The sequence below is a fragment of the Syngnathus scovelli genome, chromosome 13 (genome assembly GCF_024217435.2).
Source record: "Syngnathus scovelli strain Florida chromosome 13, RoL_Ssco_1.2, whole genome shotgun sequence".
Lineage (NCBI taxonomy): Eukaryota > Metazoa > Chordata > Actinopteri > Syngnathiformes > Syngnathidae > Syngnathus > Syngnathus scovelli.
The window spans coordinates 10,661,923-10,677,631 of record NC_090859.1 but is presented as its reverse complement, the minus strand read 5'-3'; the positions used below and the strand labels follow the sequence as shown (position 1 = coordinate 10,677,631).

Below are 15,709 nucleotides of genomic sequence, written 5' to 3'. Positions count from 1 at the left end.
TGGGTAAAAAATGGCCCAACCTAACTTTCTGGGTTTATTTACTTAACCTAAAAAGTTTGCGTGAATGGTTTAAGAGGGTAAAGAAAACGAATGTTCGGTATCCTCGTTTGCCCTTAAAGTTACACCCATATAATGGCTAGAGTTAGTCATTCGTGTAATTGGCCTTTCCTCCTTCTCTCTTTATCGATTCATGACAATAAACTTGTGGTCGCCAACGCCTTGTATCATTGTTTACTTAAAACTAGTCCATCCTGCTCTCCCCTCCTATCCTGGAGACGTTCTCACGTGCTGAAATAAGTCAGTATTTACAATAACAACCTTCTGTCCCGTTTCCCAAAAGAATATTCAACGCAAAATATCATCAGCTAGAAACCACCATTGCCTTGGTTATATTTCAATGTTTTTTGTTTTTTTTGGGGGGGATTAGAACATACATTGGTATTTTCTTTTCATATTTTATTCATAAAAAGTACAACCAGATGAGTGAACAAGTAAGCGAAAGGAAAAAGAACCAAAACGTCAATCAATGTTAACCTTTAGCATGTCACTGGCATTTTGCATTACTTGTAGCATTAAGCTAAGTGGACTTTCCTAAAGTATGTAGTATATTGAATCATGGTGATGGCTGAAAATTAATACCGTTAATAATGATTTTTGGTTTCTTTTTTTAAAATCCCTTTTTAGAGGTAATGCCCAGGAAATAAACTTGTATGACAACAGCAAATGTTGCCTGCCAGCCCTGCAGTCTGTGTTTTAAAGGAGGCAGGTACAAGAGGCGTATTGATTTTCTCATTTATCCCTCAATAAGAGGCCAAACAAGAATGTTATGTATGGGGCACTTTCAAGGCCGGGTGTGGTGACTGGCCTGGAAGGAAGGTCCTCGGGTTGCCTAGCAACCTCTTGGCCATGACAAAAATTCGAGGTGGCCGATAACATTTTTTATTCCCTGCGCGCAGGTTAAAGAAATAACAGTTCTAAAAAAAAGTGCAACATTGAGAAAGAAGAAACTCGACACCTTAATATTTGGACATCTTGCCTGTAATATTTTCATCCACAGATATTTTTTAAAGCACTTGTCTCTATTACATTTGGAAGAGAATCGCAGGGCACATATAAATGACCTCAAGTCTTGAATCAAGCTGCTTAAATTTGATTTGGCAATAAAGGCAGGGTGCACTGGACTGGTTGTTACTTAATCAATCTAAAATGAATGTTTGGGTCAAAAACAACCCACAAAAGGGACAAGCCAACTAATCTATTATTATTACTTACAGTGGAACACACCCTTAAAACTTAAGTAGAAGTGACGTTGCCTTTTAACACAAACTTTAGATTTTTTTTTACCCGTCATAATTTACGCTTCCTTCCCCTTTAAGCGTTTCCGCGAAACAGCAACGTGCTTAGTTTGACAGGGTGACGTCACAACCCTAGACCCGCCTCTTTCGTCCCCTGATTGGCCGAACCGTGGGAATATCCGCGGAGGCAGCCTTGATTGATTGGCTCCGGGGTACGGAGCCGGTTTGGCCATAGCGCCGGGGCTGCGCTCATCATTTTCCCTCAGCTACGTCTCTTTGAGCGGGGGAGCCACCACTAAAACACCGGCGCTTGCTCCGCGGAGCTACGGAGCTGCACAAGATCGGGGAGAGGTAGAAAAAGGATTAAAATAATCGGGGTGGATACGTCGAGGAGTTAAATGGCATCGCGGAATCTTTGGCAAGGAATACACTGGGACTTTCATTCCAGCCAGACGCGGAGAAGATAAACAAGCCGCATGAGAAGAGAAAACTCTGTAAGAAAACCCTTTTGGGGACGACATATTACATCTATACACACGCACACACGTCAATAAACCGTATAATAGAGAGAGAAAGCCTGGCAGGTGTTTAATGCTTATTTATGAGTGCTATCTGATTTAATAACCGTAAATTAGAAGCTGGCGCTGCACATATTTTGTTGTTATGTGACAAGCGATATTTGCATCGAGGCTCTAAATGGGTCTTGCGGGGGTGGGCAAAATATGGCCTGGGGGCCCACACATGGTCCGCTCCGTTCTTTAAATCCGCCCCACCAAGTATTCACATAATAGTGTAATGACAATATACTTAATGTTTATTTTCGTATTATATCCATATTTTTTTCGTGTTCCTGTAAATAATTGGATAATTGTTTTGTTGTAAGTAATAAAAGTTTAATTAAGAATTGATTTAAAGTTTTATGTTTTTCATTTTCATTAATTTGCATAATTAAACTAATTGTAAATATAAAGAGAAATACTTAAAGTAAACAATTTTAATATTTATTTACTATAATGTTGAATTGATTTGTTTTAAATTAAATATTTGTAAAATACCTATGTATTTGACATTTCTGTTTCTATTTTATTGAACAATACCTTAACTGTTTAAAAATGAATACTTGTATTTTTACATAATTAATTAATTAATATAATAATTGGCACATGAAAGGAAAAAATCTTGTTACAATAAAAATTATAGACATTTTTTTATGAATTTTTCAAGTAGTTGGTTAATTAAATTATTATTTTACAAGTCAAGAAATAACTCAAATAAATAAATAGAATAAGAACAGTGTCACTTCTCTTTCCCCACTTAACTTGTTTACTAATCAAAATTTGCCCCTGTAGCTTTAAAGTTTGCCCACCCCTGGTCTTGCCTGTCAGCAGCACTAGTCCATCCCGTGCATGTGTGTGCATTAGACGCTGCCTTTGTGCCCCCATTGAAAGGCGCCTCATGTGTCAGCAGCATCTCCGTGGATCCGGGAAGCACTTTGAAGTGTTTTTATCACGGCCCATTCACCACCGGGGCGCCCCCTCCACCCCAACCCGCCTTCCCTCAAAGCGCCTTTCCGCGTCCATTGTGTGCAGGCCGGAGGTGGCGTGCTCGCACTTCGCCTTCTGCACAGGGTGGAAGGCTGACTGGAGGCGCTGGAGGAAAAAAGGGGCTCTTTTTTTAAAAGATGATTACTGGCCAGGTGTGAAATCCTATCCTGTTTATGGCCGGCAGAGGTGGGGTAGTGCACAGCGAAGAGGAAAAGTGCAATTTAGTGGGATTACCGGGCTGCTTTGCCACCTATGGAGAGAAATGTGCAGGATGTGACGAACGACGACGTTGTCTTTGCCATAAAAGCTTTCAGATTGTCATTTTTATAGATGCTTGTCTACTTAGACTGGCCAAGTGTGCTCTTAAAATTGCCTTTTTGGAAGGACAAAAAGTTAGGGTAGAATATTCAATATATTTTTCTTTTTTTAAATAAATCAGCCAATCGGTTATTAGAATTTTTCCAGCCAAACATCGCAGCGGCAATTCTACTTCTGCAAGAAAGGACACATTTGTAATTTAGCTTCCTGCTTGCTTGCTTTTTGTTTGACGATGGCGGCTGACGCCCGTGGTTAGCTTGCTTAGCGATATACGCCCTTGTGTGATCACCTTTTAGCTGCCATGTGCAATTAGAGGTTGACTGCCATCTTTTGAAATGTGTCTAATTAGTCTTTTCTTTCCAGAGGCAGGGAAGCAGGGGTTAAGGGTGGGAGGTTAAGGAGTAGGAGAGGCCCCCGCGGGTCACCGGGGGAGGTGGTGGGGGACTGTCGGGCTAATCTTTGTTTTGCCTTGCGTGCCGGTGCCCCCGCCATTACTTCAAATTAATAATCCAGGCTGTCAAATTACAATCAAAGGCATCACTATTCGCCTCTCGCTCAAGGTTTCGCAGGGTGGGTCAGTGACCCAATTCCCCCCCCCCACGGCCCCCTCCGAATCGTTCCACGAGGTTATCATAAGGTTATCGCCCACAGGGAGCATTACATACACAGGCTGCTAGGATTTTAATGGTTTGAGGGAATCGTTGACCTTTTACAGAGAAGCAGTAAACTGAAAGCGGCCTGAGGACAGAGAAAGACACATTTATTATTATTGTTGTCATGGATGGGTGATATGGCCTTCAAATTAAATCAGCTTGTTTTCACTTTTCCACCATACTGAAATTTGATTTTTACGGCGGGCGCCCAAAGAGCTTTACAAAAGCCGCATTTGCCAATTTGAAAACTTAACTCGAGAATACGGAACGCTGAAAGTTGAGAGGACAATCAAATGTTGGGATCTTATCTGTCTGTTAAACATTTTTACCATCTGTTTGCGTTTGAAGTGAAGGTTTTTTTCGCAAAGGTTGGATCGCGTAGCCGTTGTCCTTCGACGACGAGCGCGCAGGGATGAGGATAAGATAAGCCCCCTCGCTGTGCTCTGCTTTTACCTTGGGCCTTCATCACAATTCCAATCAACCATCCCTACAAAAATACAATGTTGTGTTCCAAGACTCTTGACTTGTGTTTACAGTATTTAATAAAATGCGACAATGCCAGACAAATCTCTGTATCTGCTCGAAAGGAAAATTACTTGTGCGCCGTCCAACTACAACTTTTATAAACTGCTCGGCAAAAATAGGAAGCTAAGACTTGCAAAGTAGTGGTGATTTTTTTCAGCTCAGGATGATTAACATGCCACGGAACGCTCCGGACATCTGTTCTCGCGTTGGCCGAGGCATGCATTTTACATACATTGGATAGGAAATGATCAGCCTTGGCGGCGTTGAGAGCAGGTTGTTTGATTATCCTCTCGGCAAACCTTAATGTGACTTAAAAATATCTTCCGCAGAAAGGGAAAAAAGAAAAATTGGCTGCTCTTCTAGGGCGCGCTGATAGCAATTATGCAAACTATTATAGAATTTAAGCAGGCCGGCTCTTATCGGCTAATCCAGAAGTAATAGATTCTATTAAAAATGTATGAGGGGTGTAAGGGGGGGGGGTGTTGAATCCAGCAGCTGCACTGCCGTCTATTTCAGTCAGTGTGTGTCAAACTACTTGTCTGCTGCCTCCCATTATTAAGACAGCATCCTGCAGCGCTTCCATACATAATAAGCAATTCATTACACAATAAGAAGCTTGTTATTCATCGATCGCACCACCGTCGCTCATTGTTAATCGCTTGCTTCCAACTAAATGAGCTTTTTGGGGTTTGCATTCTATTATAATTGTCGAATATGTTTGACATGATATAAAAGTGGGATCGGTGTACGAAAAGTCAGCTGGGATAAATTTCTGTTTACTCGTGCTGTAAAAAATGTCTGTATGGACTAGTGACCTATTTTTTTTTTGCGGTAGAACATTAGCATAGCACTCATATGCTAATCCAGCCATCGAGTGAAAAGCCTCATCTCAAGTCCTTTTTTTTTTTTTTTATCTAATCATCAACCAGCTTCCCGAATGAGCATGGCGCACATCCCAGATTAGCAATTAGTCGCTATATTTGCCGTGACCCCTGCAGGGTCGCCGGAGGCCACAGGTGAGCCCGCAGGGTCAGACAGGTGCGCTGCTTCCTGCATAATTTACAAGAGCTCTTCTGACCCCCCCCCCCCCCAACTTTGACGGATGGCGCTGCATGCAATTCTATGTAATTTTTCGGGAATCGTACCGCTGAGCCTTGCTAGTTAGCATAGCGGCGCACAACAGACACATTATCAAAATCTTTTTTGTTGTTGTTTGTTTGTTTTTCCACTTTGAGTTTGAACACAGATTTTTAAAAAATTGTTTTAGTCTACTTGTATGGTAAAGTACATTAAATGGCAAGATTTTCTGACTATACGAGAAGCTAAATGGCTGATAGAAGGTCCATTGTGTGCGACTTCACAATAAAGGCCGTCCGTTCGTTGCCATCCGCCGCTTCGATCTTGCCAGGGCACACGCTGCGGATTGCGGAACGCGCCAACCCTGGCGGCGGTCCTTGCTCGAGTGCTATTTTGGTTATCTCAGCAAAAAGCAATTAGATTGTCAGCAGCTTTCTTACTGCCAGTTTGACGACACATTAATAGCCGGCGGGTATATTTTTTGTCATCAAAATTTAGTTAGCATTTAAAGCTTAATACAGCCGCTATTTAAAGCGCCCCCTTACTGCTCGCCTCCTGACCTTGTTATCGTCCCACAAAGTGCCATCTCATAATCCGTGCGGGGAAAAGATAGAAAAAAAAATCCAAATGACTGCTAAAGCGTCCTTATCGGAAACACCGTAGGGGACAGCAGATGGACGGCAAAGCGCACGGTCTTTATCGCCCCCGGTGAGCCTTCTACGGGCTTCATTGTGCTGCTTATCCCCTCGACGGATGTCACTGGAGACGGATGAAGATTAGTCGCCTGTGCACCTTAAACTTTAGAGGCTTTTCAACCTTATGCAAGACAGAAAAAGAAAGACTTAAGATGAACTCAGGAGACCTCGCATATGTGGTGGATGGAGGACAGGCCTGACTGACATTTTTCTAAGAAAAAAAAAAAAAATCTCCAATTTCTGGCATCATGTATCCAGCACAGATTATCTACTGATTGAAGAGGACCCACTTGGAAGCCCGCACCGTAATGTTATTGTAACAGGAAGAGCGCCCATTGACCCTATTAGGGAGGATGTGGTAGCAACTAAGCAAGCCTGTGTTACATGCAGAGCCGGCAAAAATGGTTCCATCAGAGCAAGGGCTGAGCAATTTTGAAAAAAAAGAAGTCATTTTCAACAAATAAGAAATCTTAATCTTGATTTACCAAATATGGCAATGATCACGCAATATTAGCATACGCTAGTTAGTGTTAGCATGAAGTCCTACAATATTAGCATACGCTAGTTAGTGTTAGCATGAAGCGCTACAATTGCTATCGTAATGTTCCAAACTTGGTTAGTAAATACCGTTCTTATTCCTGAACCCATTTCAGTTAAGAAGACAAAATGTCATTGCTTGTAGTGATTGGCGCCATGTATGTTCTTGGCTCAATTATAGGCTAATGGCCACCCTGTTGTATTCTCTCCCCCACTCCATCCCAGTTTCAAATTATGGCCATAATGAAACATTCACGTCTCATTGTCTGCCAGTAAAAGGGAATTCCCTGGAGAGAGCCTTTCTCCATCTTGTTCCTTTCCCCCTTTCCTGGCACTCCCTAATGGAGGGCTTGTTTTGACATTTCAACATGGAGTCTTTGCTCCCTTTGGATATTAAAAGTGTCGACTTGGAAGTGGGTTTGTCTTTAGTGGGGGGGGGCAAGTACGCCTGGAAGAGATTTTAATGGTCGCTATCATAAAAGCTAGTGGTACTCAAACTGCGCTCCAGGGACCACCAAGCCATAACTTTTGGGTTTGCGAAATAATTTGGAATAAATTAAGCTATGAATATATATTGTGCCATCCTGGAAAAGCTGAAGAAGGAAGCAAGCTTATGGTTTAAAACAGTAACTCCCAAATTATTTATTTCCTATTTTTTTTATTTAATGACAACCACTCAAGTGTTGCCAATTCTCAAATCCCCCGTGAACAACTAAAAAAGTTCTACCAAGGTTTCCCGTGTTAAGGTCTGGCTTGTCCCGCCCCAGCAGGTCCACCTGGGCTGTGTGCAGCCGTGAAGCTCCATCATGCTGGCCTGCATTCAAAGACGGCAGAACCTGTCGTCGCAACATTTGACCTGCGTGCCTAAAAGCCTGGATGTCCTCACGCCGCCATTGCTGCTACCTGCGCCGCCCCCACCGCCGCAGCCACGTACCCGTAAAGGTGAGTCTGAATCTTTTCTGTGTACTCTTCCAATCAAATTTAATCAGTTGTGACATTTGATAGTCCAAAAATATAATGCACTATAATTTCCCTGATGAATCACTGCACTATTGTTTGAAGCCTCCGCTCAGTGTTTGTGCTGCATTTGAGGTAATTAGACCTCATTGGGTTCCAGTTTCATGCTTCCTGAGGTCACGGAACCTATTAAAAGAGCCATAAAAGCTCTGATGTAACAGGTTCAATTGGAGTAAAGAGACTTTTCCCCTCCCTCGTACGCACGCTCCCATTTCTGCTTCTCCCTCGGTGAAGTCTTTGCCTTCCCTGTTATGAAATATTAATTGGGAATCAGTGGAGAGCTTGTCTGCTAAACGTCGGAACAGAAGGGCCCGGTTGGCCTCGGGGCTGAACGGGTGGTCGAGGGGGGGGTCGGTGTTCTCATCATGTTTACCTGGGGGGATGCGGACGTAATCCCCCCCACCCCCGCCCTTCCCCTCCGGGATGTGCACAGCACCCCTACGGCGGCCAAGCTGACATTTGGAGCACGAGCACGGCGGCGGGAACTCGCTCTGTGTGGCCTCCTCGCTAAATGAGTCCTTGTTGGATCCAGTTAAATGGGGACATCCTTTCGCTTCGCTTTTCAAAGCCATTTCCATTTTTAGCTGTCAATAAATGGAAAGGGAACGGACATGAAAGCTCGCAAGCCCAAGAGGCCCATTTCTGTGAAACCACTGTATAAGGAATTATGCGATCGGCAGTGAATGAACGACCCGCTCTCTTATCTCGACTTGAAAGCCGGGCCTGAAAATGCATCCCCCCCCCCCCACGCTTGCCCTCATCCCTCAACGCTCCCCCCCCCCCCCATGCTGCTGGCCTTGCTTGGACCCGGTTTAGAGGGGAAACTTTGCCCACGCTGGGCCAGGCGCCACAGAAACAAATGAAGAGTGACACGGGCGCTGAGGAGCCTCCTGGAGTGCACACACACACACACACACACACACACACACACACACACACACACACACACACACGGGGCTAAGTGTTCGAGCCCGAGGTCATGCTGCATGCATTTGCCGAGATGCAATGGAGACAAAAATGGGGAGCACAGTAAACACTCGCCTCTACACATTTTTTTTTTTTCTGGAACATAAACTATCAGATGAAATATGCACCTTGGTCATTCCAAAATTGGGGGCCGATTGAGGTTTTTGAAAAATGCCAGATTTCCAAAATAAATCATTTACAATTTAATCAAATTCTTCCTCTTTTTTTGATGGGCATTGCACCCGTGAGGATCGGCGGTATATTTCTATTCCGCCGTGTTTGTGGAAGACTTGTCATACATAAATAGAGAGTTAGTGTGAGGGACATCCAAGAGCGTGTGCTCCGGTGTCAACATGCCCCGGCCGGCGTCTGCTTTTTCCATTTCCCATTTCCCGTCATCGGCGACGGCGAGGTTGCGACGACCACAGGGGAGACGTGAACAAGCAACCCTACAGCAAATAAATATTAATGCATCCTATCTTGCTCTAGTTTTGATATATTTCAAGCCTTCCATACTGCTTGGGTCAATTTTAGCTGTCATGAAAAATAACGTGAATGTCAATCTTTCACCGTGAATTCGGATGACTTTTCTTGAATTGGCCAATATTTATCATTGTACAGGTGCTCGTTGATTTTGAAAATATGCAGCCCTCTTAAAATTCTTAAAGCTTTCCAAACGGTGAACCGCGACTTAGCGGGTGAACGCCGTTTGCTATCGTCCATCTGGCGCACCCCCCAACGGGCATAATGGGGTACGAGGGCCCGTTCATCACCGCTTGCCTAGCTCGGCATTGACAGGTTGAGGTGCCGACTGTTATGCGGCAAACAACAGATGACTGGAGGGAAGGCCAATTAATTACAAGGTTTTAATGACCGGACTTACCGGGGCCAAGCGTGCGCATCAGGGAGGTTGTCATGGCAACCGTTCCAGGTTTGCTTTTTTTCAACGCGTTACAAATGCGCAACGCTCCGTCTCGGGCCGTTATGTTAAATATCACGACTCGCTAAATACGCCGAGCTGTAATTAAGTACGCTCCGAGTCGCTCTCTTGTTATCACAGCAAAAGCGCTCGGTAGAAAGATTCGGCGTGAAATCAAAAAAAAGAGCGGCGCTCGTGTTGGGGAAATGATTATCACGGAATAATGCATGAACGCCGGTGTTATCTCGCCTGAGAATCGGCGGATCCAGCGGGCCCTCGGCGTTAAGCGTCCCCTCAGGGTAACAGCTGGAGGTCGTGCAAAGGGCTTGTTTTGCCCGTAAATCAGTGATTAACTCTTAACTGCTCCCAAACAATGAGGTATCCGCTCTAATCTGGAGAGGAGGGGGTGTAGGATTCAAGTGTGACCACGGGAAAAAGATTAGCCTGTTTTTAAGAGGCAGAAAGCATGGCAAGGGTTTGTTCAGGGGGAGGAATAAAAGCTTATGAAAGACTATTTACATACCAGCGCCAACAAAAGTGCTGAATATTTCCACGTTCATGTTTGCATAACTTGGAAGCGTGCCCACAATGCACGGCGGTGGTGAAAAATTGATTGGATGAAATCGGGATTATGGGAAAGTGCGCCAATCATCCAACGGACACCAATTAAGTGACATCGTAAATTTGTTTGGAAATACTCTTTAACGTGTTTGACTGTTTATTCCGTTAAAGAAAGAACTAAAAAAGCTGCGTGGGGGATTACATTGTTTTAATTATTTCATTTTTAAGGATGAGATGACCCCGTAATGAGAACTACTTCTATAGAAGGAGCAATTAAATACCTCCTGTAAATCTTATCTACTTCAATCATTGTGGTGAGGGGGCGGCATGGCGAGGTCAAATAATTAAGAATTTGTCAGCGCTGCATGATGTCGTCCGCTATTGCTTGTTTTTCCACACTGTTGTTTTCCCCCGCCTGTGACGCAGCGTGCGGTCGGGCGGGTTCCTGGGTGATCAAGGTCGGGCTGTTAATTATCTTTGCGTGCCATTTCTTTACCTGACAACGCTTGATGGTTGCTCAGGGGGACCTTGGCTTTCTCTTGCTTGTTTTTGTTGCTTATCTTTAATTGATGCGTAGTAAATATTAGCAAAAAAAAACTGTGACAATCTGCCAAATAGTGAGACATTGAAATGTATTACAACACTTCTAAATGGATGAAAGCTTAGGTTTTAAAGTATTGCGACGAATTTTAGGCAATTTATAGGATCCCACCCACTGCAGCATGGGGGGGGGGGGGGGGGGGGGGGGCTATTAACTAATGAGGTTTCCATAGTAGCGCAGCCATGCAGCCACAGTGGGAAGTGCAGCTGTGTTGTGTCTGGGCGGCTCTGACATGGCTCTAATCTCTGGCCTAACAAAACAAGACGCCCTGCTCCTCACACACACACGCACACACACGGCGACATTTTCACAGAGAACCACGTCTTTTGATTTTCTTCTCGCTAAATTAGCCATGTCTTATAATTGGCCAACATTATCCAGCATGGAAAATAAGAGCACTTTTCTGCAATTAGGCTTTAAATGCATCATTGGACGTCCAATCATCATCCCATGTGAACAGTTTTATCCCTTACGTTCATAAATATTAAATTATTTGCCAAAGGCTATAAATGTTTTTGGCATCCGACGCGGATTATCACACAAGCATAACTCTATTTATTATCAATAAAATATTATTTTAATCCTAACCCTAAGGATGATTTAAAAAAAAGGATTATTTATACTTTAAGGATTCTCTATAATGGAATATTTGAACCTCAGTGATTATATTACGCCTAAACTGAAAGCATGACACTCCCTCGGGTTGCGCAATTTTCAATACAACTATTCAAACAAATAATAAAGTTCAGAACACAATGACTGAATTAGGTTTGTTAAGAAAATATAGACTTGAACTATAGGGCAAAAGTTCATCTTCAGACCTCAAGAGAATGAAACATCATTCCGATTACAAAGCTGCATTCAAAACCTAACTCCGAGTTTCCCAATGACAACAATGACCTCTATTTTTAATTTTTCCTACGGGTCAAGAGGCAACCAGCGATCCGAAATGGATCGTCCGTAGAGATTCCGTGAGTATTAAGGTCTCTCCCGACATGGCGGATGTTATTGTTTTTGGTGGTGGTGGTGCTCCACATACTAAGCAATGTTTTGCTTGGTGGTGTTTTTGTTGAATTCCCTCCAGGATTGAACCCTCCGTCCTCACCCCTCCATTTTAAACACCTAATTTCTTTCTTTCATGGGAAGGATCGTGTAGATTGAATCATTTTCACAGTCGTGGTGGGTGGTAGAAGGGGAGAGGGGGGTGGGGGTAGTCTCACCCAGCGTGGGCCTGAAATGAAATAAACTCCTGAATCAATTTCAGACGGGAGCAAGCTCGCTCGCCCCCGCAAAGCTGGAATTGGTTTTGTTATTGAGAATTAAATGAAGTGTAGTTTTTATTCTCATTGCACACCCGCAGTCTGCTGATCCCAGCTGACTCGCATCTACTTTAATAAAAGCGACACCGCGAGCCGGCCGTAATTTACAGCCCGGTCTTCGTTTATTGTTTCAAACGGGGCCACCTTTTTTTTCAACCTTTACATCATCGCTTGGCGTTAAGCAGCCTTGAAATTACCCCAGCTAATGACATTTAAATCAAGTCGCCGTTTGTCCCGCTGTCGACTTCTCCGCTCACGATTCAATCTTTGCCTCGACGTTTTTTGTCACGGTTTGAGCTCAGCGGCTGCGGACTCCGTGGCGATCCAGCCATCCATTTTCTATAGTGCTCATTTTCATTTGCTGCAAGCCATCTGGGCGCACTTTGGGCAAGGAGTGGACTGACTGAATACGAGACTTATCGCTCACTTCTGTCTTCCTCCGTTTTCCAGGCGAATCACCCTCGGCGGCTTCCCGGTACCCGTCCCCCGCCGAGCTGGATGCCTTTGCCAAGAAGACTGCCAGCAGTCCGCTGTGCATCAAGATCTTTCCCTCGGACATCCGGGTGCCGCAACACAAACAGCTGAACAAGACGGTGAACGGCTTGGACACCACGGGCCAGAGTTATAGTCCCTACTCGCAACCCTACTCTGGAGGCTACCGGGGTTTGTTGGCCATCGGCAAGGCGGCAGCGGTTAAGGGCGTGCTGAAAAACTCCGAAGGGAAAAGGACCAAACAGGCGCACAGCCAGGCTTGTCTGACGCCGTATAAAAATCCAGTGAATGGTGGATTTGCCGTCAGGCCGGGGCATAAGGCCTATCACGTAAACTCGTGTAAGTCCGACGTTCCCGCGGAGACGCTTTGTTCTAGCGGAGATCACGGCTTGCTCCCTCGCTCTGAGCTGGCGGAGGTTCAGAGCCTGATGAGGCAGCTGAACAGAGTCACCAGGGCAGGGGGCGAGGCGAGGCCCAGCCCCTCCCTGCAGGCGGTGGCGGCCGTGGCTCACTCGGATTTTGGCGCCGGCATCCCCCCGACGCAAAGTAGCATGGCATTCGGCGGGGCGGTGGTCCCCACGCAGAGCGCCGCCCGCGTGGCCCGAGCCGACTACGCCGCCTGGCAGCACAGGCATCAGGTGTACCAGCAGGGAGCCACCAGGATGTATAACCTCGACTCCGGCGTTGCGCAATCTCCCGAAAGCTGCCTGCCTTTGGCGTCCTCTACGTACGGGGTACATCCATCCATGCAGGGTCACTTTTCGGTCAGACACTTCTTCACGCCGCTGTGGGACGGCCTCACCGCTACACCCAATAGCGACTGCTACGCTTCTCAGGTGCCGGGCACCATGGCGCCCCCGCATCCCGGACTCCACCACCAGACACATTTCCACCCTCCCCCTCTTCCAGTTCCTGTTCATCCTCAGGTAGCGGTGCAATCTCCGAATTGAAATGTTCGATTAACAGAAATGTATGGAAATTTACTGGAAATTTCTCCCTCAGGTCTACGGCACAGAGCAAACCGCCTGCTGCGGGCCGCCGAGCGCGAGTCTGTGCCACGCCGCAGCACTCAGCAGAAGTCTGCAGTCTCTGGAGTGCCTCATCAGTGAAATCCAGCCGCCCTGCATCAAAGAGCGCATGCTGGGCCGCGGGTACGAGGCCGTCGGGACGCAGCAGATGCTGGAGCAGCAGCAGCAGCAGCAGCCTCATCATTCTCATCATCCGCACGCCCACATTCAGCTTCCCGTCTACAGATGAGTTGCGACGCGGCCGACGACGTTTGTACAGTGGTCGTCGAAGTCGGAGTTTGACCAAAATATTCAGGAAGTCCCACAAAAATTACCTCACTCTAATTCACAACTATAAATGTTTTGAATTGGATGGATTAAACCTTAAACTATGACAAACTATTAAACAACAGTTTTCAGTTCCCCAAGCGGCGTAAGAACATGAGGTCACGAAAAACTTTAAATATTAATACTGCACTTAAATATGGGGGGGATATTTAAATAATAATTCAAAGCATTGCACGTAAATTTTAAATAAAAATGATACCTAAATAAACACTTAAAAACAAACAATATTGAACTTCAAAGTTAAATACAACTGAACTGTACTCGGGCAGGGATTATTTCGTAAACCACTGGAGGAGAATATTAGTCGTATATACATTAATCTATTTGACTTTTCCCCTGAAATTTTTGGTTGAATTCCGAGTTCCGAAGGCCCACTGACTGTTCTCGGTTTTACGTGTCAAAGGACTCTGAAGGAAAACGATAATCATGAGCCAGAATGCTGATTCCTCTGCCATTATATCATACTGATGTAGAGCGCCTACAGTGACCATTGTCTGCCATAATAATAATATAATAATAATTATAAACAAAGAGTTACTGTACTTGAAATTGCTTGCCCACTCCCCAAGAATCATGAACACTCAGGCTTCTCCAATATGATTCTCATTATACGGAGGCATGGGGGTAAAGATGTGAATATTTTTTTGTGTCATACATTACTGAGAATGAGTAAAGCTTTTATCTAGAGTATGATAAATATTCTGTCACATTTTTTAAAGTCTTAGTTAATTTTAATGTTGTCCGCCGCAGGTCAGGTTGAGCAGAATTCGATTGTGTTTTGACCTGATTTTTGTTTGTTTCGGGGTCTTTTTTAAGAGCCAAACCTTCACTGGACATACTGGGTGAACAGTTTAATCCAACCCAATATCAAGAGCTGTATTGGAAATTCACAAGATTTCTCCTGAAATTTGAATGCTGCTCTTATATTGGACCCCATTAGACTGTCCAGGTGTACCTAATATTGTGGTTTCCTCTCTATAACTGTAACGAGGCAACTGCACACAATCGCTGGTACTTGCTTGTGTGTCTGCGCTGCTTGTATAATATTTATTTATATTGATTTGTATGGAGGCTGGGGAGGGAAAAAAAAGTGTGTCTATCATTATTAAGTGCAATTATTATATCTACGGACATTATGAGGTATGTTGTTGAAATATGTATGTACATTATGACTTGTCCCTTTTTTGCCCTTTGCTTCCTCATGAGGATTGTCAAGTAAATGACATTTTTGTAGATCCAAATAATTGTGGTTTTCCATTCATTAACTGACTTTAATCCTATTTTTCCCCCATGAGAAAATTCTTTTGCTAGACTGACTATAAATAATGCAAATCTCAAAGAGCTCATTGTCATACCTTTGTGGCCTTCACATTGGCCATGTGAATACACCACATAAATGAAATTAATGCCAGCATTAGCCGGTCTGTATTACAAAACAAATGACCCAGATGGAAGCTGTAATAGTATTCCGCTCACTGGTTAGGGGGCTAAAACAGCAACACGGGCTTGATAAGTAATAATCCGAGCCTTAAAGGTCAGTGTTGTTGTCATTGAGGCGCAGTTGTCGGGGGGGTGATTTGCTGATTTGAGCCTATTGTATAGCAGGCTTGGACGTGGGGCGTTTTTCATGCTATTTATCTGTCAGGACAGGCCCCGGCGCCGTGCTGATAAACCAACCTGGAACACAGACGTGCTCTCCCCCTCTTCTCTCCTTTCTCGCTGACGATTAGTTCGGGCCCGGCTCCTCCGGGAGGGGAACAGGAGCCGCTCCGACCTCCTGGGACATACTTCAGATAAGGCGGCCTGCAGATGGAGGAGAAGGAGAGTTGATCTGG

The 15,709-nt window shown here is 44.8% G+C and overlaps 1 protein-coding gene across 3 annotated transcripts; it reads left to right on the top strand.

Annotated features, from left to right (window-relative positions):
• Nucleotides 1-1,484: 1,484 nt before the first annotated feature.
• LOC125980020 (protein FAM222A) lies at nt 1,485-15,213 on the top strand. Of its 3 annotated transcripts, none has more exons than XM_068652861.1 (4): nt 1,485-1,789; nt 7,412-7,586; nt 12,478-13,448; nt 13,522-15,213. In XM_068652861.1, exons 2-4 carry the CDS (start codon nt 7,451-7,453, stop codon nt 13,774-13,776), a joined length of 1,362 nt encoding a protein of 453 aa, XP_068508962.1. In that variant the 5' UTR covers nt 1,485-1,789; nt 7,412-7,450; the 3' UTR covers nt 13,777-15,213. The 3 variants fall into 3 exon arrangements, with proteins under 3 accessions (XP_068508962.1, XP_068508961.1, XP_049594923.1); XM_068652860.1 differs by having other exon boundaries at nt 1,486-1,789; nt 7,415-7,586; XM_049738966.2 differs by having other exon boundaries at nt 1,487-1,789; nt 7,415-7,586; nt 12,478-13,445.
• Nucleotides 15,214-15,709: the final 496 nt, after the last annotated feature.

Bases quoted from the DNA above. Each gene is read 5' to 3' on its own strand.
- LOC125980020 (XM_068652861.1), top strand. From the start codon at position 7,451: ATGCTGGCCTGCATTCAAAGACGGCAGAACCTGTCGTCGCAACATTTG. The intron at 7,587-12,477 runs GTGAGTCTGAAT...TCCGTTTTCCAG, and splicing joins GCAGCCACGTACCCGTAAAG to GCGAATCACCCTCGGCGGCT. The intron at 13,449-13,521 runs GCGGTGCAATCT...TTTCTCCCTCAG, and splicing joins TTCCTGTTCATCCTCAGGTA to GTCTACGGCACAGAGCAAAC.